A 22,469-nucleotide genomic window follows, 5' to 3' on the forward strand; every position below is an offset into this window, starting at 1 on the left:
AGAGTATAAATAGGATGGCAATTTCCATCTGGTGAAGAAAAGCCATTAGTTGGTGAGTCATTCAGTTTTTTGCTGTCTGGGGTAGATTGCAAGTAGTCACGGCAACCAACGAGCATGCAGCACCCTCAGCCCGGGTGACCACTTTTGTCACAATGCGATTGGTGGAAAGCAACTTGTCTCTCTCCAATCTCAATCTCAGTCAGATTGGTGAAGGTTTACAGACGGAGTACATTCACCATCTAGTTTATAAATACAGACAGACTGCCAACATGTTCTAATCAGAGTCAGTCTGTGCTGATTGGTGCAAACGATCTGCTCCATCAAATACTGAACCACACAAACCTGAGCTGCAAATGTCTGACAGTATATAATGTTTTGTTTTCTTCTGCACATCACACATGTCAGCTGCTACAAAATGAAGCTTTCAGGGTTGCATGAAATAATAGTTTTTAATACAGCAACTCTGGATAAATCCACTCCTTCATTCTTTGCTCAGTTGTAAGAACCACACACACTCCTCAGTAAATCTTAAGAGAAAAGTTCACCCTTGTATCATAAACATATTGATTCTTCTTCAGCATCCTTCAGAATCTTTATCTAAACTGCCATGCTCTTGTCAGAGAGAAACACAGCATTAAACCTGCACTTTCACTGTGTTATTTTGTTAGTGCGTTACTGGCATTCTCATTTTTGAGCTGCAAATTTGCAATGCTCTTAAAAGAATGCAGGTTATTAATGAAATTAACTACTTTCTATTTGCTATTAAATCATTCAGCTGTGGACCAGTCTATGGCTGAGGGTATCATGCTTGATGTGTGAATTCTGCACACAGGTGGCGAGTCCAGCTCTAAGGTACGGATTTGCAGATTTGAGATTAATCACAGTGTTACGTTCCCCCCGAAGGGGTCTAGGCATGTGAGAGAGGGGATCAGTAACAAATGAGTCCAGAATCAGAATGAAAAGGAAAACAGACAGAGTTGTTCTGTATTAATAGAACTTTATTACGAAATGGTACAGGTGGATTACAAACGACATTAACATTAACTTAAAGGGCCGGCAACGCCGTCTTACCAACAACGCCAAAGAAACAAAGAAAACGCTCGCAGCCACGAAAGGCAGGAAGACTACCAAACAAACACAATAAAAAAGGAGGCACTTCCCACACTTCCTACCCTACTCCCCACCACGGGGAGACACTCTCAGGGCCCACAAGCCCGTCTGCTCACTGGTCAGAAAGAGGCTGTCTGTCAAAAATCTAGCACAGAAACGCGTAGAGCCACCGAGGAAAAAGCCACCCTGCTCACAGCTCATCCCCAGTTTAAATAGCCTCAGAGGATGATTGCTGACTGGAGTCAGGTGGCAAACGAGGCTAATCAGCAGCAGCTGTGTCCTGGGGAGAGAGGAGAGTGAGAGAGACAGAGAGGGGTAGGAGTGGCAAGAGGGGTGGAGGCAGGGAGAGTGGGCAAACACCCCACCCACACACTCCCACAGCCTCACAGAACGTAACATTCCCCCCCCCCCTTACATTGAAGCCCTACCAAAACAACAACAACAACAACAACCTATTGCGAGCTGCGTGAGAGTGCATCAGCCACTATATTGTCAGTACCTTTCTTGTGTATGATCATCAGATTGTAATCCTGGGCCAGGAGTGCCCAGCGCATCAGTCGCTGGTTGTGATTGTACATCCGGTTCAGAAAAACAAGGGGGTTGTGGTCTGTGAACACGGTCACCGGGGAAGCGCTGGAGCCCACATACACTTCAAAGTGCTGCAGAGCTAGAAGCAGAGCTAAGGCTTCCTTCTCTATGGTAGAGTAGTTCAGTTGATGGGGTTTGAACTTTGCAGAGAAATAACAGACCGGATGGCACACACCTTCCTCATCATCCTGCAGCAGGACTGCCCCGGCTCCGGTGGCACTGGCATCGACCTCTAGCTTAAAGGGGCGAGAGAAGTTTGGAGCTGCCAATACAGGGGTGCTGCACAGAAGAGATTTTGCCGACTCAAAGGCATGCTGGCATTCAACTGACCATTCAAAAGGCACCTTTGGGCTACACAGTTTGGTTAGCGGGGTCACGACCACAGAAAAGTTCTTACAGAAACACCGGTAATATCCGGTCATCCCTAGGAACCGCCTTAGTTCCCGTCTGGTGGCTGGACTCGGGTAGTCCAGGATTGCAGCAACCTTCGCCTCCACTGGGCGGACCTGCCCAAACCCCACCTGCTTACCTAGGTAAGTGACGGTTGCCTTACCAAACTCACACTTAGCGAGATTGAGGGTCAACGAGGCCTCGGCTAGCCGCTGAAACACTGTCCTCAGAAGGGACATATGATCTGCCCATGTGTCTGTGTATAGCACCACGTCATCTAGATACACATTGCACTGGGGCACATCTCCCAACACCAACTGCATCAGTCGTTGAAAAGTAGCTGGGGCATTTTTCATGCCAAAGGCCATTACTGTGTATTGCATGAAGTGGTCAGGGGTGACAAATGCAGAAATCTCTGAAGCTCTGGGAGTGAGAGGCACCTGCCAGTAGCCTTTAAGGAGATCGAGTTTGGTGATGAATTTGGCAGGGCCGATGCTGTCAATGCAGTCTTCCATACGAGGAAGCGGAAAAGAGTCAGAGACCGTTACAGCGTTTACCTTCCGATAATCTGTGCAGAAACGGGGTGTGCCATCAGACTTAGGTGTTAGTAGACATGGGGAGCTCCAGGGGCTACAACTAGGTTGTGCCAAGCCGTTTTCTACTAAGTACTCAACTTCTTCTTTCATGACCTCACGTTTGGCGAAGGGGCAACGATATGCATGCTGCTTGATTGGGACTGCGTCTCCAACGTCAATGTCATGCTCACAAACGTGGGTACGCGAGGGTACGTCACTAAAAAGAGACAGGTAGGAGTGCAGCAAGTCAAGTACCTCTTTACACTGGGACGGAGGAAGGTGAGATAGGTTGGCCTCGGCCTTAGCTAAAAAAACAGAATTTGACAACCGCCCACATTGCTGTCCCTCAGAAAGGGTACCCAGATCATCATCACCCTTAACTTCAACACTTAGCAGGGCAACAGGGACTGAACCGGGGACAGCCGTCCCAGCAGTGTCTGATGATTCTGTCATGCTGGTGTCTCTGGTATGGTATGGTTTCAACATGTTGACATGGCATAGGCGAGTCTTCCTTCTGCGTTCTGGGGTGTTGAGAATATAGTTGGTGTCAGACACTTTTTTCACTATCACATAGGGGCCTGAGAAACGAGCCATGAGGGCAGAACTGGGCACGGGCAACAACACAAGAACTTTGTCCCCAGGCTGGAACTGTCTTTCCACTGCTTTTTGATCACATCGTTTTTTCATGTTTGCCTGGGATACACAGAGAGCCTCTTTTGCTAACAAAGTAGCCCGTTGCCACCTGTCCTTGCATGTTTTTACAAACTCCATCACAGTAGTTTTAGGCACACAACCACTGAGAAAACTCTCCTTCAGCACCTTTAGCGGACCCCGCACGTCGTGTCCAAACACCAGGGTAGCTGGGCTGAACCCCAAAGACTCCTGCTTCACATCACGTATAGCGAACAATACAAACGGGACCCCGTCATCCCAGCTTTTTCCGGTGTCGTGGCAATACTTACTCAACATCGCCTTGAGAGTTTGATGCCACCGCTCCAGTGCACCTTGTGACTCTGGGTGGTAAGCACTAGACACAGAATGAGAAACTCCAAGGGACCGTAGAGTCCGATTAAAATCCCTGGACATGAAATTGGTACCCTGATCTGTCTGCACGGTTTTCGGGAGGCCAAAGGTGGTAAAGAATTTGACTAGTGCTTTGGTAATGCTTGCTGTCGTGATTTTCCGCAGAGGAATCGCCTCTGGGTATCGAGTGGACACACACATTATGGTTAACAAGAACTGATTCCCTGCCCGCGTCTTTGGTAAGGGGCCAACACAGTCTACCAGGATATGCTCAAAAGGTTCACCGACAGCAGGGATAGGACGTAGGGGGGCGGGGGGCACCGCCTGGTTCGGTTTACCCACAAGCTGGCAAGTGTGACAGGTGTTACAAAACTGCACTACATCTGCTTTCATTGCCGGCCAAAAGAAATGCTGCAGTATACGGTCATATGTTTTAGTGACACCCAAATGACCTGACCATGCGTGATCATGTGCTAACTGCAGCACATGCCACCGCAGACTGGTCGGAACCACCAACTGCCGCACTACGCTCCAGTCTTCTCCAGGCCTTGGGGTCCACTTGCGCATCAATAAACCTTCCCAGACGAAAAATGTCTGCCGTTTGCTCCCCTCACCTCCCTTATCCTGAGCTGCTGCGGTAAAACACTGAACTAATGAAGGGTCTTCTTTCTGAGCCTTCACAAGTGCTTCCCGGGTGAGCAGAAAAGGAGCTCCAGACACAGGAGCTGGCTCAACCACACTGTGAGCTAACTCTAAGGCTCCATTATCTCCCTCATCGGTGCAGGGCATCACATCCTTCTCTAGAATAGAGCCGATCACTGAATCTGACAAATCAACCCCCCCACCTTGTTGCTGGGCACGTGAACGAGTCAGAACGCTCACCGGGAACACATCCGGGTGCTGCAGGCTGAGGGCATCTAACACAGGCTCTATAACAGGATTGTTGGTCACCTCAGGGGTAGGGTAAACTTTCCCACCCGCGATATCATTTCCCATTATAAAATCCACCCCATTAATCGGGAGAGAAGGCCGCACACCCACTGAGAAGAAACCACTCACCAGCTCACTCTGTACCCAGATACGATGGAGGGGAGCAGGCACAAAACTCATCCCAACACCTCTTACAATGATGCTAGAGTCACAGTCAGACTTCTCATTAAATTCAAGCACACTAGCTAGTATGAGGGACTGTGAGCCACCAGTATCACGCAGAATGGTCACTTCACGCTTATCCTCGGTCCTACCAGAAAGCGAAACTATCCCCTTAAAAATGAAAGGCTTAAAACACTCATCCGGGGTCTCAGGGGAAGGGGGCCTACTGACAGGAGGCATGGTTTTAATCAGCCCAACCCCTTTTGGTTTACGTGAAGACGAGACTGATTGTTTCCGTCTGTAAGCTTCACAATCTGCGATCAGGTGGCCAGACTTAAAACAGAAAAAACACTTTCGGTCTGCCTTGGGACGAAACACAAGTACCTCACTCTTTGGGTGCTGTGCAACTGGCACCTCGCTAGCCTTCACTGGGGCATCGCGCCGGTCACACCTACCGACACTGGTTTTATGGACGAGCGCGAACTCATCAGCCAGCGTCGCAGCCTGCTGTAGCGAGGAAACCTTCTGTTCATTAATATATACCGCGATGCGCTCAGCAATGCAGTTCTTAAATTCCTCTATGAGCATTAGTTCCCGGATCGAAGCCAGGTCAGTGGCTTTGCAGGCCGCACACCACCGATCGAAAAGAACACCTTTTTCCCTGGCGAAATCAAGATAGGACTGACCCTGACCTCTTCTCAACCCCCGGAAACGCTGCCTATAGGCTTCTGGGACCAGCTCATAGGCCAGCAGGATAGCCCTTTTCAGCTTGTCATAGTCCAAGCTGTCCTCAGCTGACAACGAGGAACAAACTTCTTGAGCCTTACCCGCCAGCTTACATTGGAGCAAAATGGCCCATGAATCCCGTGGCCAGTGCAAGGCTGTGGCTATTCGTTCAAACGACTCGAAGTAGCTGTCGACCTCAGTGTCACGGAACATCGGAACCAGACGACTGTTTTTCCCTACGTCAAACGGGGTGTCCGCCTGACGAATGGAGGCGGTCGGAGGAAGGGAAACCTGCCGGAGTTCCAGCTGTCGCAACCTCACAGCTGTCTCTGCCTCCACCTCCACCTTCCTCAATTCGACCTCTCTGGCTCTAGCAAGCTCTGCGTCTAAACGCCTAAGCTCCAGCTCTTTCTTTAGCTGGAACTCCCTCTCACGGTCCTCCTTCTCTAACTGGAGACGAGCCAGGCGTACACGGAGCTTAGCATCCTGCTTCGAGCCTTCACTTGATTCAATGGAGAGGGGTTCGAAGCGAGGCAATGTCATGGGTTTGTCCACAGGCAGCCCCTGACCAACAGGTGTCGACACCAATGGACCTACAGCTTGAGCTGACGCCTGCGGAACAGGCTGAGACGCTGCACCATGCTCAAGTGGACTGGCAGATACTGGCAAGGCCACTATCCCTTTCTCCACCAAGCCAGCCACAAGAGCAGCTTTCAGCTCAGCCTTACGCAGAGCTGTGGAAACAGAAATGCTATAACCTGATGCCACCTCATGCAAATCCCTCTTCCTACAGGCGTCCAGTTGGACAAGCGAGGGGTTTTTATTAAACATGGCAATATCAAAGGTAGCCATCAACTCTAAAAACAAAAAACTACCTGAGGCTAACAATAACAACAAAGAAGCACCACCTCCAATACACAAATGAGAAAACAGGCGGAAAAAGTGTGGCCAGAGGTTAACCAATAAATAAAAGTACCGCCGACCCTCTCCCCAGACCTGCCTACTAAAATCTTAGCCTAGTTAGCTTCTGGAGTGTACCAGGCTCGAGGCAACTTTAAAGGCTAAGCATCAAGTGCACAAAGCACCGACAAGCCTACCCCCGACAGGGAACTAATCCCCACCCGGGATTACTCCGAAAATAATAAAGGAAAAATAAAAAATGAGTGCCTGAAGGAGGAGCTTACGCTCAGCTAGACACTCCCCTTTGCTAACTGGAGAGAGAGCGCAGCAGATACCATACAACTAAACAAGCCACCGGCAAACAACTCACTAAAACTCAATTGTTGTTCCTTCAATTCATATCCCGGACGAGCCCCCACATTGTTACGTTCCCCCCGAAGGGGTCTAGGCATGTGAGAGAGGGGATCAGTAACAAATGAGTCCAGAATCAGAATGAAAAGGAAAACAGACAGAGTTGTTCTGTATTAATAGAACTTTATTACGAAATGGTACAGGTGGATTACAAACGACATTAACATTAACTTAAAGGGCCGGCAACGCCGTCTTACCAACAACGCCAAAGAAACAAAGAAAACGCTCGCAGCCACGAAAGGCAGGAAGACTACCAAACAAACACAATAAAAAAGGAGGCACTTCCCACACTTCCTACCCTACTCCCCACCACGGGGAGACACTCTCAGGGCCCACAAGCCCGTCTGCTCACTGGTCAGAAAGAGGCTGTCTGTCAAAAATCTAGCACAGAAACGCGTAGAGCCACCGAGGAAAAAGCCACCCTGCTCACAGCTCATCCCCAGTTTAAATAGCCTCAGAGGATGATTGCTGACTGGAGTCAGGTGGCAAACGAGGCTAATCAGCAGCAGCTGTGTCCTGGGGAGAGAGGAGAGTGAGAGAGACAGAGAGGGGTAGGAGTGGCAAGAGGGGTGGAGGCAGGGAGAGTGGGCAAACACCCCACCCACACACTCCCACAGCCTCACAGAACGTAACACACAGTTAATTGTGATGTTATTGCAAACTGGTGGCATGTAAGTGCCGACTTTCGGTAGCACAGCAGTCTTCCCCAACTCTTTTCTCTAGTGTGACTGCAGCATAACTTTACACAGCACCTCTGTTGACAGGCCGGCACTCAGCAGCTGAATACATCGACATGAGTGAATGTTAACATCACTGAAGAGAGGTCAGCTCCAGTTTCAACATTGAGGTTTTTAACAGTTATCATGCACGTTAACATGGCCACCATTTAACTAAAACTAGAGCAATAGAAATTATTGTGACATATTTCAGAGTGACTCTTCTCCCAACGCTGCCCCACTACAACCAGTCTCGGGGTTCCAACACCTGCTGAATCTCACTTTAACCCGTGACTGTGAGTGGAGACAGTCACTCATCTACATCTACAATGTAAGCAACAGGAAACAGATATTTCTTTTACATTTACTTTGTTTTCCTCTGCTTGTATTCTGCAAAACAGATGTTCAAGTTGTGTCCATTCATTCAGAATTAGAATTTAATTTGAAATAAAGTTTCTATTCTATTCTCTTATATTAATATTATTCTATTATCCACACAAAATAGCTACTTTTTAATTTTATATGAGTGGTTTTATATATACCACACACACACCTACATATATACAGTCTAGTTTGGACACACCACTGCACATTTAATGGTTTTTCTTTATTTTTACTACTTTCTACATTGTAGATACAAACTGAAGGCATCAAATAGATGAAGCAAGATATGTGGAATTATGTAGCAAAGAAAAAAATGATAAAAAACTCTAAATATGTCTTATATTTTAGATTCCTCAAAGTAGCCACCCTTTGCTTTGTTGACAAACCCTTGGCCTTCTATCAATGGGCTTCATGACGTGGTCACCTGAGATGGTTTTCACTTCACAGGTGTGCCTTATCAGGGTTCATTTGTGGAATTTCTTGCCTTCTTAATGGGGTTGAGACCATCAGTTGTGTTGTGCAGAAGTCAGTTTGGTACACAGCTGACAGCACTATTTGACAACTGTTAGAATTCATATTATGGCAAGAACTGACCAGCTAAGTCCAGAGAAACGACAGTACATCATTACTTTAAGAACTGAAGGTCAGTCAGTCAATAGTAATGTGCAGTTGCAAAACCCATCAAGCACTACGACGAAACTGGCTCACAGTCACCTGACCTAAACCCAATCAAGATGGTTTGGGATGAGCTGGCAAAAGGGCCAACAAGTGCTCAGCATCTCTGGGAACTCCTTCAAGACTGTTGGAAAACCGTCTCAAGTGACAACCTCATGAAGGTCATCGAGAGAATGCCAAGAGTGTGCAACGCAGTAATCAAAACAAAGGGTGGCCATTTTGAAGAATCTAAAATATAAAACATATTTGGATTTATTTCACACTTTTTTGTTTACGACATATGTGTTCATTCATAATTTTGATGCCCTCAGTGAGAATCTACAATGTAAAAATAGTCATGAAAGTAAAGGAAAACGATTAAATGAGAAGGTGTGTCCAAGCTTTGATTGGCAGTTGTGTCTGTGTATGATTGAGTTACACTATTGTGGCAGTTCATCTTAGCCGCCCTTGAGTAAGCTTTCGCTCATTCTTTCACCGTTTCCCCTGTGTCTGAATTTCTTCTTCTTTTCTGTAAAATAGTTGTAAACATTGATTCACTGTCCTCTCATTTGAAAAAGCAAATATATAAGGAGACATAAAGTAATCAGATTAGTGAGGGGAATCTTTTTAGAGCATCCATATAAGAATGACTGTCTCACAAGAGAGTCACATGATATTGATATATTATCCACCCTTATTTGAAAGTACCAACAACCAAAGGGCAGAATATTTAAAATCAATTTCAAAACAAATAAATAAACAGACTGTGGTACCTGCGCTAATTGTACTGGAGAAGTGCAGAATTCCAGAATTCCCATTGTGGTTTATTTTTTCTTCATTTTAAGCAGCAATAGAGGTTTAGTGGAATAAGCCATTGCGTTTTGGCTCCACAAATAACACTTAACAGAAGCCATTTTTTGGTCTCTAATGATCAGTGGTTAAAAAATGGTCAAGATACAATCTGTGATATTCTGTACACGTGCTTTCAATTACACAAACACATGTCTGGGTCACATAACATGCTACTGTCGTGAATCTAATTCAATCAATAAATGACTTTTGAACTAATTATCTGTGTACACTCGACCTTTTTGTCTCTTTCCAAATGCCACATGTGCGATTTCACTGCTGTGATGCCTTAAATCTAAGCACATGCTGCGAAAAAGTTTCACTGTATTTTGCACCCATGAGAAAATGTAGTAGACTATAAGTATACATGAAACTCAGAAAGTATACTAAGTATACTACGTTTACTCAAGAGTGGCATCTTCAGAGTCCACATTAACACGAACTCAGGAGGGGGACTAAATTGGAGTTTAATGCCAGCCGTTGTGTTGAGAATATGTTACAGACATGGATAGAAATGCATAGAATTGAAAATAAACCTGTATACCTTGAATCCATTGTTACATTTTTAACTTGCTGCTGAGGCCTTTAATTATTCAGAATCTTTCTATCCATCTATGTGCAAGAAATACCCAGGTTTATGCTGGATAACACTTTATTTTTCTTTCTTTCTTTTTTTGTTAAGAGATTGATATAAAACAGCTAAATCTTCATGAAATCTCAATCTCGAGACTTCCAGTTCTGTTTCTTGGATTTAAAAATGTATCCAGAGGTCCACTGACTATTTATTATATCCTGACAGAAGGTGTATACATTTCAATGCTTTCCCTCTGTACCTTGGAGACAGCCTGTCCTTTCTTTTCACAAACTGTGATGTATTCTGACTCTTGGTGCTTGTGAGAATACAGTATTTGTGGAAGTGTAGACCAGTAATGGTTCAGAAAGATAATGTTATCAGTTAAAAGAGTTCTGTTTACTTTAAGGCAGTTTGCTGTTTGTTAGTTTAAAGCTAGTTTTACAGAATTCGGTCCAAAGGTACTTAACCTAACTTTATCTTTATTCATTTTTGTATTCATCTTGCAGATAATACAATTTACTGCATGATGTTACTGTTGATGAAGAGGCCATGATCAACTATAAGATTAAAATGCTTTTATCCATTTAAGTTATAGCTGATTTATTTCCTGCTTATTTGATTGGATCCACCAAGTGATGTTTAGAGACCAGCTGATTTAATAAAAGCTTTATGTCTTTATTTTGATTACAGAGAAATGCAGTTATGATTGCTTTTATATTGTAAAGCTCTTCTGCAACTTCAATCATGCATCCAGCTTTTTGCACAGTGCGTGTCTTTCATTGCCCATTAAGCTAATATGCTGAGAAGCACTGGAATGTACTGGTGATAATTCCGAAGCGTGAGCTCAGGTGAAGCCCTGCAATCATCCCATTTACCTGTGAAGAGCAGTGACACTATAGTGCAGAACCTAACAGTGCAAAATCCATGATTATGTTAAACAGTACTTTTGTTATTATTTCCCACTCTGAGTAGTTACTGGGAAATGAATGAAGAACTGAGAGGTTCTTTCAAATGTCCTAATCAAGGACTATCTGTTAATTAATTAGACTGAACAACACTCCGCAAAAATATTTCACTGTTTCAATGTTTTATGTATCTGTGGAATCTTAGGATTATCACATTTTTCAATAACTTATAAGTTTTTACATCCCATGTTACAACCTTTAAAGTGACTTTACTATATAAGTGATTTAGAGTTCAAAATAAACCTTATTTATCTCATATTAGGCCTTGGTGCAATCCTACAATTCATCCACAGTCTGAATCAAGCTGTTTTAGTTCTTCTTTAAGGTCTTCCCCTCTCTAAATTAAGCCTTTAAGTCTTCTGACTGGCTCCTCCTGGCATTATGCAGAAGAAAGAATAGAAGTACATGTCTAAAACGTCCACCATATAAAACATCTGATGAGCATGTTAATTCCAGTTTTCAATAGTGCAAGTCTGGATCTCTCACACTCATATAGAAAGGTAACACTCCATTACCTCTCAAACTAAAGATATAAATCCACTGTCTCCTACTGTCTTCTACTCTAGGGCAGTGTATGGCAGCGAATATATGATATACATCATCAAATATGGATTTAGGATATTAGGTTTGTGGAATAAGAACAACGATGCTTATAGCCTTCACAAACAAGATGCTGAACATCTAAACTGCCTTTCCGGTGAAGTTGCAGTAATGGAGCTGGTAATAACAGAGTACTGCAGGAGCTGCAAAATTAAGAGGCAAAGGTGCTGAGATCTTTGCCTCCCACCACTTCAGAGACATTTTCATTTTGTCACAGCTCACATCAAACACATCTCTGTCACAAAATAGAAGAAACTTCTGATTAAAGCAGGCCCAAAAAAGTGATAAATGTATGTTATTAGGGTCCACCAGGTGGACACAACCCTGTCGTCACCATGTCAGAGTTTGTTGGGAGTTTTTGCAGCATTTCCCCAATGATTGTTTTGTTTCTTTACTAGCCTTGCACCTACATGATGAGTACATAATTGTACCCCTTCCTAATGCTAAAGACCAGCCATCATTTCTCCAGCAGTGGGACTGTAATTTTCCTGGTACAAGGAGGGCTCGGGTGTGTTCTGCTATGCCTGAAGTCCTTGTTTTTCTGTAGCAGCACACAGTAGGGGATCACCTCTGTTTGTAGATCTGCAGGGCAGGTCTCAGCCTAGAGTCAGCCTTTTTCTGGAACTAAAGTGCAGTAGCTTACCAATAGCCCAGTGAACGCAGCATGAACCCTAGCTTTGTTTTCTGCTTCATTAATTTAACACCATTCATGTTCAGAGTTACAGAGTCAGCGTCCTCTTCCCTTACAGCCTATTTTGTTATACAGAGACCGAGCGACACCACAGGTCCTCAATTTCTCGTCTCCAGAGGGTTGTTATGTTTATCCAAAGCTGACTCTGCAGCATTAAGAACAATGGAGATAATGATTGTGGATGCCAGTGCTGCTCCAAAACCAATGGGACGTTATTCCTACATCGAATAAGGTTAATGCAAAAAGTCAGTTATTCAGAGCAGCATGATATAATTTTATTTTCCCTAAAACAAAAACAAAAAAATCAAATTCATTCTATTTGCTACACATTCACATTTTCCTCATTACATCAAACAGCCAACGCTTTCAGAAATGCAAGACAATGCCACAGTTTTTAAGGTAAACCCCAAAGGCTGGTGAACGGAGGCTAGACCACAAACACAAATGTAAGTGGTATAAGCAGAATAAACTTAACAATGTGATTATTTGTGTGTGTGTGTGTGTGTGTGTGTGTGTGTGTGTGTGTGTGTGTGTGTGTGTGTGTGTGTGTGTGTGTGTGTGTGTGTGAGTGAGTGAGAGAATCTGAAAAAGAGGGCATTGGCTTCAGGAAGAAATCCATGGTTTTGAAAGGCCACTTGAATGAAGCCTTGTGCTGAAGGTTTTCTTTTTCTTCTTGTTTTGTCTTTTAGCACCTTTTGCTTCCCCTGCTGTACAAACTTTTAATGAAATGATTAAACTTTTTGGATTTGGCATTTAGCAGATTTGGCTTCAGCATGGAGTGCACTTTCTGTTTTAACTGGCACAACTTTCATGTTGTTAAAAGTGCTAAATGATTTGTGGCACTGCACAAAACACATTGAGAACCTAATTGGGAACATTTGGAATAACCACGTATGAGAATACATATACAAAATAAGCCCATTTTCTCACCCCTTTTTTGTGTGTGTGAACAGTAAGCACTGAACTCACATTTAAATTTAAACATTTCTTTTAAAATACAACACACCCCTTTTATTTCTTCATAATTTGCTTCCAATCAACCAGACTGGAAGCCAGAAGCTCAAGTAATAGTTCTCCTGGCTTTCTAGAGAAGTAATTTACTAAGTTTTAATCTATGAAAAATGCTAAAGATGATAGAGTTTCACAGGAACAAAATAGTATTTTTGCACTAACAAGGTCATTCTCAAAGCCAGAATACAATAAATCTAATATAGTGTTATATATTAGAGGAGTTGAACAAGTGGGGTGAAAGAAGAAATGGTAGCCCTAAAAAAAGAAGGTGGAAGGGTAGCTGTCAAGCCATTCCTAAGTAAGGATGAGGTATGCCAAATGACACAATAACTTGTGTGAGAATCAGTGGCAACAGGACTTATGGAGTGATGAATGCAAATTTGAAATTGTTAATGTAAATAAACAGCCATAAGTAGAGGTCAGGAGAGAGATCCAGCAGTGACAGTCTACAGCCATCTGTAAAACACGGTGGAGGCTTTGTTGGGGATCTTGTCAAATTCGGCAGAATTAAAATACCACCAGACTGTAATCCATCATGCAAAGCCATCTGGAGAGCATCTGATTGGCAATAAAGTAATTTTTCACAGCACAGCAGAGGTAACACAGTAGAACCTGGATACACCCTCCACTTGCCATCCTTTGCAAGGGCGTAATCCCCCCCCCACACACACACCCCGACAGCAGGAGGTGTATAATTTTTCCACCAACACGAAAGCGGTGTTTTTTGTTTTTTCATTTCTTGCTCATAAGCAGAGAGTGCTTGCTAGCGCTGTCCTTAGACAGCAAACGTGACGAAACTATTCAGGAAAAAAACGCCGCGTATATATTGTTTATCATGACTCTGGCTTTACGTGCCCTATCAGCACAATTTAAAAACTGGTATATATCACCTTGTTTCTTTGTCATCTCGACGTGGTCATGTGATTGGCTTACCACGACTACTTTATTCTTTCTCAGTCAAACAGCAGCAGTCATGCGTTTGTTTTGCCCCCTTAGCTCCAGGTGTTGTGCCAAAAAGTGATCGTCAGGCAGAAAGTGATTGCTGTCTGCAAGACCGCGCGCAGCTGCTTATAGCTGTAGCGCCCAGATTACTTACATAGACAGCTACTTCCATGCAACTGAAGGTGCGGTAAGCTGAAGACAGCTTCAACCGTCTGTTTGCTGAAAAATAGTAACGCGACCACATTTTCTTGTTAGTAACTGTAACGACGTTGTAACGATAGAAATAGTAATTAGTTAGATTACTAATTACCATTATTCCCATCACTGGTTATTACCAGTAAAATAGTTGCATGTTTCATCATCTGGGAATTTACCCAGATTTATTTACTTATTTAGACAGAGATCTTGACACCCCCCCTGTCATGGTTGGCTGTGTGGCAGGTGGGCAAGCAGGAGTGGTGGATCCAAAATGCAGGACTCAGACACAGAAGTTCAACTTAAAGTGCAGCTTTATTGCTGTAAAACCTCTTACTAACTAAACTCACCAAAAGACAAACAAAAACGCTGGTGGACTAAAACACTGAAGCAGAAATACTGAACTGAAACTAGAGCTGGAAACAAAACACTGGTAACACGGAGGCAAAACACACACAGCTTGTTGAGGGTACGACGCAACACTGACTCAGAGAAACACAGGGTCTAAATCAGGGGTGCCCAATCCCGGTCCTCGAGAGCTACCGTCCTGCAGCTTTTAGATGCATCCTTGTTCCCACACACCTGAATCAAATGAATGGCTTGTTATCAGGCCTTTGCCAAACATGATGGCATGCTGAAGAGGTAATCAAACCATTTGATTCAGCTGTGTTGGAGTAGGGATGCATCTAAAAGCTGCAGGATAGTAGCTCTCGAGGACTGGGATTGGGCAGCCCTGGTCTAAATACACTGGGAAGTAACGAGGAGAATGAGACACAGAAGGAGAGCACAGCTGGGGGAAATTAGAACTGACGAGACAAGCAAAGCAGGACACATTCACATAAGACACGGACCTACAAAGTAAAACAGGAAGGATCACACAGAGACGCGAACTTGACACAGTGGAGACAGCAACTAAGAAACACAGAGATATAAACCATAAGGCAGAGGACTCTAAGAACCGAGAGACACAGAGGGGAACCCAAACATGCAGACACAGACTTACACAGAACAGAGGGGACACAGAAACATGAAGACAAGGGATCGAAACTAGAAACCATAGAAACTCACACCAAGTACAATAATACAAAAATCACAAAGAACTAAAACGCTGGGTCAGGAGACCCAGGACCCTGATACCCCCAATGTTCAACACAAAGTTACGCCGATGATCCTTTGCACAAATAACCTACATCAGTTGAAAATACAGTGATGGTTCACACTCATAATTAAGAGAGAGAAGAGTGAGACTAAGAAAATAAAGATTATGAGTCACTATAAACTTCCCTGTTGAAGAAGCAGCAACTTTGCTAAAAATGCATCAAGCTGGTATTGTCCTTAAAGCAATATTAGAAAAAGGTATAAAATGCAGCCTAGAAACATTAGAACTAAGTGTTTAGTTCATAAAGTTTTGTCCTCTGTGGTCTCTTGCATATAACTGTGTAGTTTAAAAGAAGCTTGACCATATGTTTGTGCTGTATGCTTGCCTCAGTTTTACAGGTGCTTCCAAGCCCTGCTGCAGTGTGAAGCTCCTCGAAGAGGCTCCAGCTTAAAGAGTTCCTCCAAGGTCCCCACCAAGGCCATGAGGGGAATAGCAGGAACTGGTCCCCGCCGTACTAACGAATTCCTATTTATGGTAGCCTCATTGGGTCAACCAGCTGCTACAGTCCCCCAACTGGGGCTCTCATGTGAACCTACTATCGATATCACAAAAGCCCCTTCTTCAGACAATAAACCTGTTGTAGTCTCACTAGTGGCTCACCGTGAATGCTGACAATTGGTTATATAATCATAAAACCCTAAGGTCCCCATCCAGGAGATCAGTGAAAAAGAAAGAGGTGGTTTTACTGAGACTTGGAAAGCGGCGGTCTGCCAGTCCAGGTGGATTCAACGTGACTCCAGCATTAACTCTGGCCTGCCTAGTACAGATGATAGATCAGTAAGAAAGGGCTGTCTCTGAAAAATGTGAGCAACTATCAGAGATGACAGTAAATCTACAGAAGCTGGGAGTTTGTATATTTTACTGAGAAAAGAAACACTCATGATCCTTTCTTAGAAAGCACATTTAAAGGATGCTCTTATCAGAGCTCTGGAGTCAGACTGTAATAAAAGAGGAATTATAAGGATAATTTTGTGCAATATCTCATTCTCTTAAAATGTCATAACAATAGCGTGTTCAGGAGTGCTGGGGAAGGGCTATGATTGGTCTGTACTGATTGTTACTGACAGCAGTTACAAAGTGAAGTGAAATTGAAGAACACCAGCCACTTATGACTGCAAGCTTTTTGAAGTCCTTCAGAATGAGAAAACTTTAATAATCTGTGCAAGGGAAATGCTTTTGCAGCACTTGCACAAATAAAAGAAAGTTGTAAAATTACACAGAAACACAAGAAAGTGTAATGCAATAAAAGTACCTGAGAAATGACAGAGGTGCAAACTTAAATGGAAGTGGTGATAACTTTACCACCATAGAGTGGCAAACTCTATAGAAAACTATAGAGTTAAGTCTTCAAACCAGCAATAGTAGCGGCCATAACAGTTACAAGAAAAAAATCAAACGAGTGCAATAAGTCAAGATGTTAAATTGGGTAAAGAGAAGGAGTAGCATTCACAATTAAATGTCTTAATAAAAAGTTAATTGTACATTTAACATTGCTAGTATGCCGGGGGTGTTTGGATTTTTTTCAGGGAGATAGACTTTGGAAAGAAATACTGTAACTGCAAGTTGGAAATCACTGTACAGCCCATTCAGTAATGGCTGTGAATGTGCAGTCTAATGTAAAGGAGTTTGATGAAATGCAGCATCTAGCAATGTTAAATATTTAGCACTTGTATACCTCGAATTTTGTATTCATGCTGTGTTTTGTTAGAGTTTTAAATGTGTATTCAGAGGAAAGAGGTAACATCCTAAAATGTTAGTAGAAGATTCAGATAACTACGAGTTTAGTTTATTGTTCATAAGCATGCTGTCTGCAAAGTTTGGGCACAAATCAGCTTAGCTCATAATCTTCACAGTAGCTGATATATTTATTTTCTCAAGAGTCATTCTGCAGAGTTTTGCAGTTCAATAATCAGTATCACATCTGACAATGTGCTCCAAAGTGTCTCCAAAGCACTCCATTGCAAGCAACTCATATAAGTTAAATGGAAAGAATTTGCTTTATCATATCATGTTTTCCATGTATTTGTCAGCATCTTGGTTTTTGGGGGTTTTTTTGCTAAGAAATTAAAAATCTCTCCCTTCTTGAAATGCAAAGATTACAGTAGAGTTTCTGAATGCATCAAAGCTGTGTTGTCAGTAAATGTTTAAACTGTATATGATGTGGAGCCACTTTTGCTACTGCATACAGCATACACCTGTTGGCTACAACAAGGACAGCAATGGCAGGTGAGGTGAAAAACATTGATTATATTATTACCAATCTGTCAGTGTGTAGGAATTATTGGGCAGCAAAAATCAACATTTTTTTAAGTCCAACCTGGAAATAACTTACAAACAAGAGAAAATGGTAAGTGTGCCCATTTTTCTTGGTCAGCTTCTGATGGTTGGACAACTGGACTACTAGCATTTCCAAAATAGTGATTGTTGTGAATTTTTCCCAAAAGCGAGCTAAAGAAGGAAAACAAGTAAACCAGCAACAGGGTCATGAGCACCCAAGACTCACTGATGCACGATGATTCCTTGAAGGAGGGTTGAAGGCTGAAGAACACATTTTCTTTTCTATTATGTTGACAGCTGAGTGTATGTGCATTATTTACAAGAGGAAGAGATGGCAGCAGGATGCACTACTGGAAGTAGTTAGGCAGACCAAGGTAGTGTAATACTATGGGAAATGTTCTGCTGGGAAAGCTTTCCCATATGGAAAAGAAATGGAAAAAACTTATAAAAGACTTGCATAAGATGTGGTCTACATCATATAATGAATCCTATAAAACTTATATGATTTACTCATGAAAGTGGCCACTTTCTCATTACTTTCATATATTGTTTTAGTAAATATTGAACCCTGATTCTTTTATTCTTCTACTGGACTAGAGAACACAGACTATCCAAACCATACAAGTTTCATTCATATAATTTTTCAAGGGATCTTATATGTGTTTTCACTCTTTTATGCTTTTCATACAAGTTTCACACAAGACAGATACAAACTTTATAAGATTAATATAAATCTTTTTCATATGGGTTGGTTTTGGAGTTCATGTGACACATTAAGAGGTATCACATAAATATTGTTGCTCACCATGTATGTTTCATGGCAGGGTATTCTGAAATGACAATGGGCTCTTTCAGCAAACTATGCTGCAATATCAACTGCAATGTTCGGGAAAGTTGACTAATATAAGAAAAATTTGATGGTTTTGATGTGGTCATTAAATTCCCTTGATTTGTGATTTGGGATGTGCCAGTTTAAAGTAAAACAAAAAACCAAAACAACTGTTAATGTCTTCATGCCTGACAACCCAGGAGGTCTCGTGGCGTTCATTCATCGACTGCTCAGAGCTGTTTTAGCAAGAGGGGAGCACAAAATTACACACTGTTGTGGCTGAATGGTATAAGTTTGTATTGGCAATTTTTGTAAATCACTTTTACCACAAAAGCTGTTTTGAGTAAAAACAAAACAAAACAATTTTGGAGGTGCATTGTTCAATATTTTTTTACATCTAAATATACCTGCAGTGTGATTTTGGTTTTTTGTTGGGTTTTTTTAGAAAAATCTTTCTAAAGCAGAACGGTCAAAGATTTTAGATGTTTGACTTCGATGTGTTATGGGAAATGCAGATGGACTCAGACAGCAGAACGCACGGAGGCACAGAGCTGCAATGAAGCAAATTTATTTACAGTGAAGGGCGAATTTTCATGGACAGTGTATTTACAACAGAATGTGAATGGGAACGTGGAGCCAGGACGTGCAGGTGAAGAAACACACACTGGTAGCGCACTCGATTTGGTACTGTTTGCCAAAACCTCCAGAAGGAAACGAACCAGACGAGGCGACCCGAAGAAACAGAGAGGCGAAATCCTGGGGAGGAAACAAAACCCTGTACTGTCACCAGCAAAAATAATCCACAGGCTCCAACAGTAACGCAGGTGTCACTGCCCCTTTACACACTGAGGAAAGTTTCTGTTAAAGTTTCAAAACTGACTCACCCATAGTTTTCCTGACAGTAAAAATGGGTCTGAGCTCTTATAGGTTAAAGAAGACGGACATCAGTAATGTCTCATGTATGTATATGTTAAGCAATGATTTGTCATTAGCTGTTCAGGGGATGTTATGGGTGCATATAGAGCTATTTAGTGTAGTTTGAGGGCTGGCGTCATTTTTTGTTACTAGATCAAAACCCATATTCAAATGAAAATGTTGACTGTGAGCTCTCAGTCTAAAAAGCATATTGCCTGCATAACCCTGAGCCTAGAGGAGCTACATTCATTTTGTGGTGAAGCTCTTAGAGCACCACCAATGTATAGACATTTAAAAAGAAAAAAGCTAACAAGAGATGTTAATTATAGCTGATAAAACCTTCGGCTGCTTTAAAAAGTGTTTAAACAGTGATTCAAGAGATTTCAACACTTTTGGAACATCTCTATTCCGAGGGTTTTTCAGTGTTTAAACTATAAAATGACGAGCATAGAAAGATCGATTTTTTACAATAAATTATTATTATCTATTCTTTCCAAGCTGCAAATGTTGATCAGTGTGTAGAAAGTATTTTCCAATGCATCTTGTGTTCATAGTGCATGAACACAAGTGGTTACACTACAGCCCAAGTTTGATTCTTCTCTTCTTTTCTCTTCCTGGCTCTCAGTATCAAAAGCACAAAGACCAAAAAAGTAAATCTTAAAAAGCATTGCTTTTTGCATGCTGTTATTAATACTGAATTTCAGACTATGTGTGTCAGATAGCAGAAGATGTTTTTTCATTACTTGAGGTCCTGGGAACTACTTCCAAGGACCTTTAATATCTCAAATCTGGGTAGAGTCAGGAGACAATCTGTCTCTGACATTATGATGATGGACTTCATTAAACCTGAGTCTCGGGGCATAATGTCTGATTATTTAACTGAATAGTCTCAAGGCTAGACTGAAGATGGGGTGAGTAGTATCCTTTGTTCTTTGATCTTATTTCAACAGTGATTATAACTGAGTAATATTGCATTGTTCCAGAAGCTGTGAGTAATAATGTAAAACAAATATGTGCCTATGAGTCAAGGAGTCTCATCAAATTTTCCTGACTGTAAGTCAGATTTGACAAAATAACTGTCTAAGATGATGTTTTAGGAGGTTTTGTTACTTACAAGTGATTAAAATGATTGTATTTCACATTGTAAAGTTCAAATATATTTCTGAATTCACTAATAAATTGAGTAAGACAAAAATAAAGAACTTATTAAAAACTGAGCACTCACTGAGAAATAATGTCCTCTTTTTATCCCACGTACCCCATAATTCACAGTATGATGAATATGCCTACAGTGGAACCCCGACTTACGAAATTAATTTGTTCCCGAGAGTCTTCGTAAAACGAAAATTTTCGTAAGACGAAGCACCCATCGCGCGTTTTGACTGAGGCGATGCTGAACGACAGGTTATAGGCTAATTGCTATCTAGAACAACAACCAAGGGGTTGTCACATGATTCGGAAGGCATTGTGGGCATTGTAGGCTCAGCCAATCAGAGCCAGTGGATTTCATTACTCGGGCATTTTGCCGTAACACGGGCAAAATATTGCTGTTCAGTGCCTTCCTAACTTGAATTTTTCGTGAAACTGGGTATTCGTAAGTCGGGGTTCTACTGTATTTTAGGGTAAGTCTTGAAATATGAGATGATGGGTGTTATTTGAACAGTTATATGATTGTTAAAATGCCAAAGGGTGAAAATGACTCTGTTGTGGTCACTACCACAAATCAGTAACATTCTAATGCAAAATATTGCCATTTTACTTCCAGCAGGTTATCATATTAGTACCGATATTATTATACAATTACTAATTGGTTTTGCCTCATGGGCATGCTTGTTACCACATTACCACTCCAAGCCTTTGACCTGTAATTATCCAGTTAAACAAACTGTTCATAAAAGACAGTCACTTGGATATTACTTTGGTAATTAGGTGGTAATACCTTCCTATTTCCACAATATTATCTTCTTGTTACCACCCCATAATTACCACATTATTACTGAACTGTGGTGGTATCCATTCACCCACCTAAATCCATGCATTCAATCTTTCTCTTTATTACTTTTTTAGTACCTCTCCACGCATCTCAGCCAAGTGTTTTGCCAAGGGCTCCTTAAGTTATAGTGCAAAGAGAAAACAGGATTGGAAAAAAGTTTTGCACTGCTCAAACACAGATTTGTCCCTTAATGTAATAAAACCATATGGCTTTATCTTCAAAAATAAAGTATGTCTTATTTGCCTATTAAAGGAAGCATGAATGAGATAGTAATAGGATGCTGGTTGATTTTGATGCATTCACTTAATAGGGTTCCCATCTGGTATAGACAAAGGCGTAGATTTGGCATGGACGGAAGGGACATGTCCCCACTAATATCCAGCGATTAATGAATTGTCCCCACCAATAATTTGATCTCTTCAAGTAAAGAAAAACAAACCCGATAGAGAGAAAAAAACGATCTTTCAACGTCTCATTCACCCAGCGGTGCAGAAAGAGATAAATTACGTTCTCTACTGGAGTCCTACCTCATGTGACAAATATGGCCAATGTTATTGGCTGTGCCTTTCAGAGAGTTCTGTTTAGTTTTAGCAGCCGCAAGCCTGCGCTGGAGGATGGCAGCACAAAGGAAGAACCTGGATATAAGAAAGTATTTTTCAAAGAAACCTGCAAGTCACTTAAAGCCAAGTAAACCCATGAAATGTGTCCGTCACAATAACGTTACAGGCTATGCTAGGCTTTGGCCCACATCAGTCTAAAATTGTATGTAACCATGAATAACGTGTTTTGGAAACTAACTGCACAACAGGCAGCACTATTAGTTCTCTCAGTCTCAGAGCAGCATTTCTAATCTTGATTCAAACTGTCAGAGAAAACGGAGCCTCGAGTAAGCCAGGATAT

General features: G+C 42.1%; 1 protein-coding gene across 1 annotated transcript in view; it reads left to right on the forward strand.

The window, feature by feature from the left end:
• LOC146688165 (vertebrate ancient opsin-like) overlaps positions 1-18,802 on the forward strand; it is a 91,872-nt gene extending 73,070 nt beyond the window's left edge. Inside the window, exon 4 of the mRNA XM_085439995.1 lies at positions 15,886-18,802. Within this exon, the coding sequence (XP_085296121.1) occupies positions 15,886-16,167 (282 nt within the window). The 3' untranslated portion in view covers positions 16,168-18,802. The remainder of the gene's footprint in view (positions 1-15,885) is intronic.
• Positions 18,803-22,469: the final 3,667 nt, after the last annotated feature.

The sequence above is a fragment of the Copadichromis virginalis genome, linkage group LG18 (assembly GCF_057382275.1).
Source record: "Copadichromis virginalis isolate Kocher_CV1m ecotype Utaka linkage group LG18, C_Virginalis_male_GT1.1, whole genome shotgun sequence".
Lineage (NCBI taxonomy): Eukaryota > Metazoa > Chordata > Actinopteri > Cichliformes > Cichlidae > Copadichromis > Copadichromis virginalis.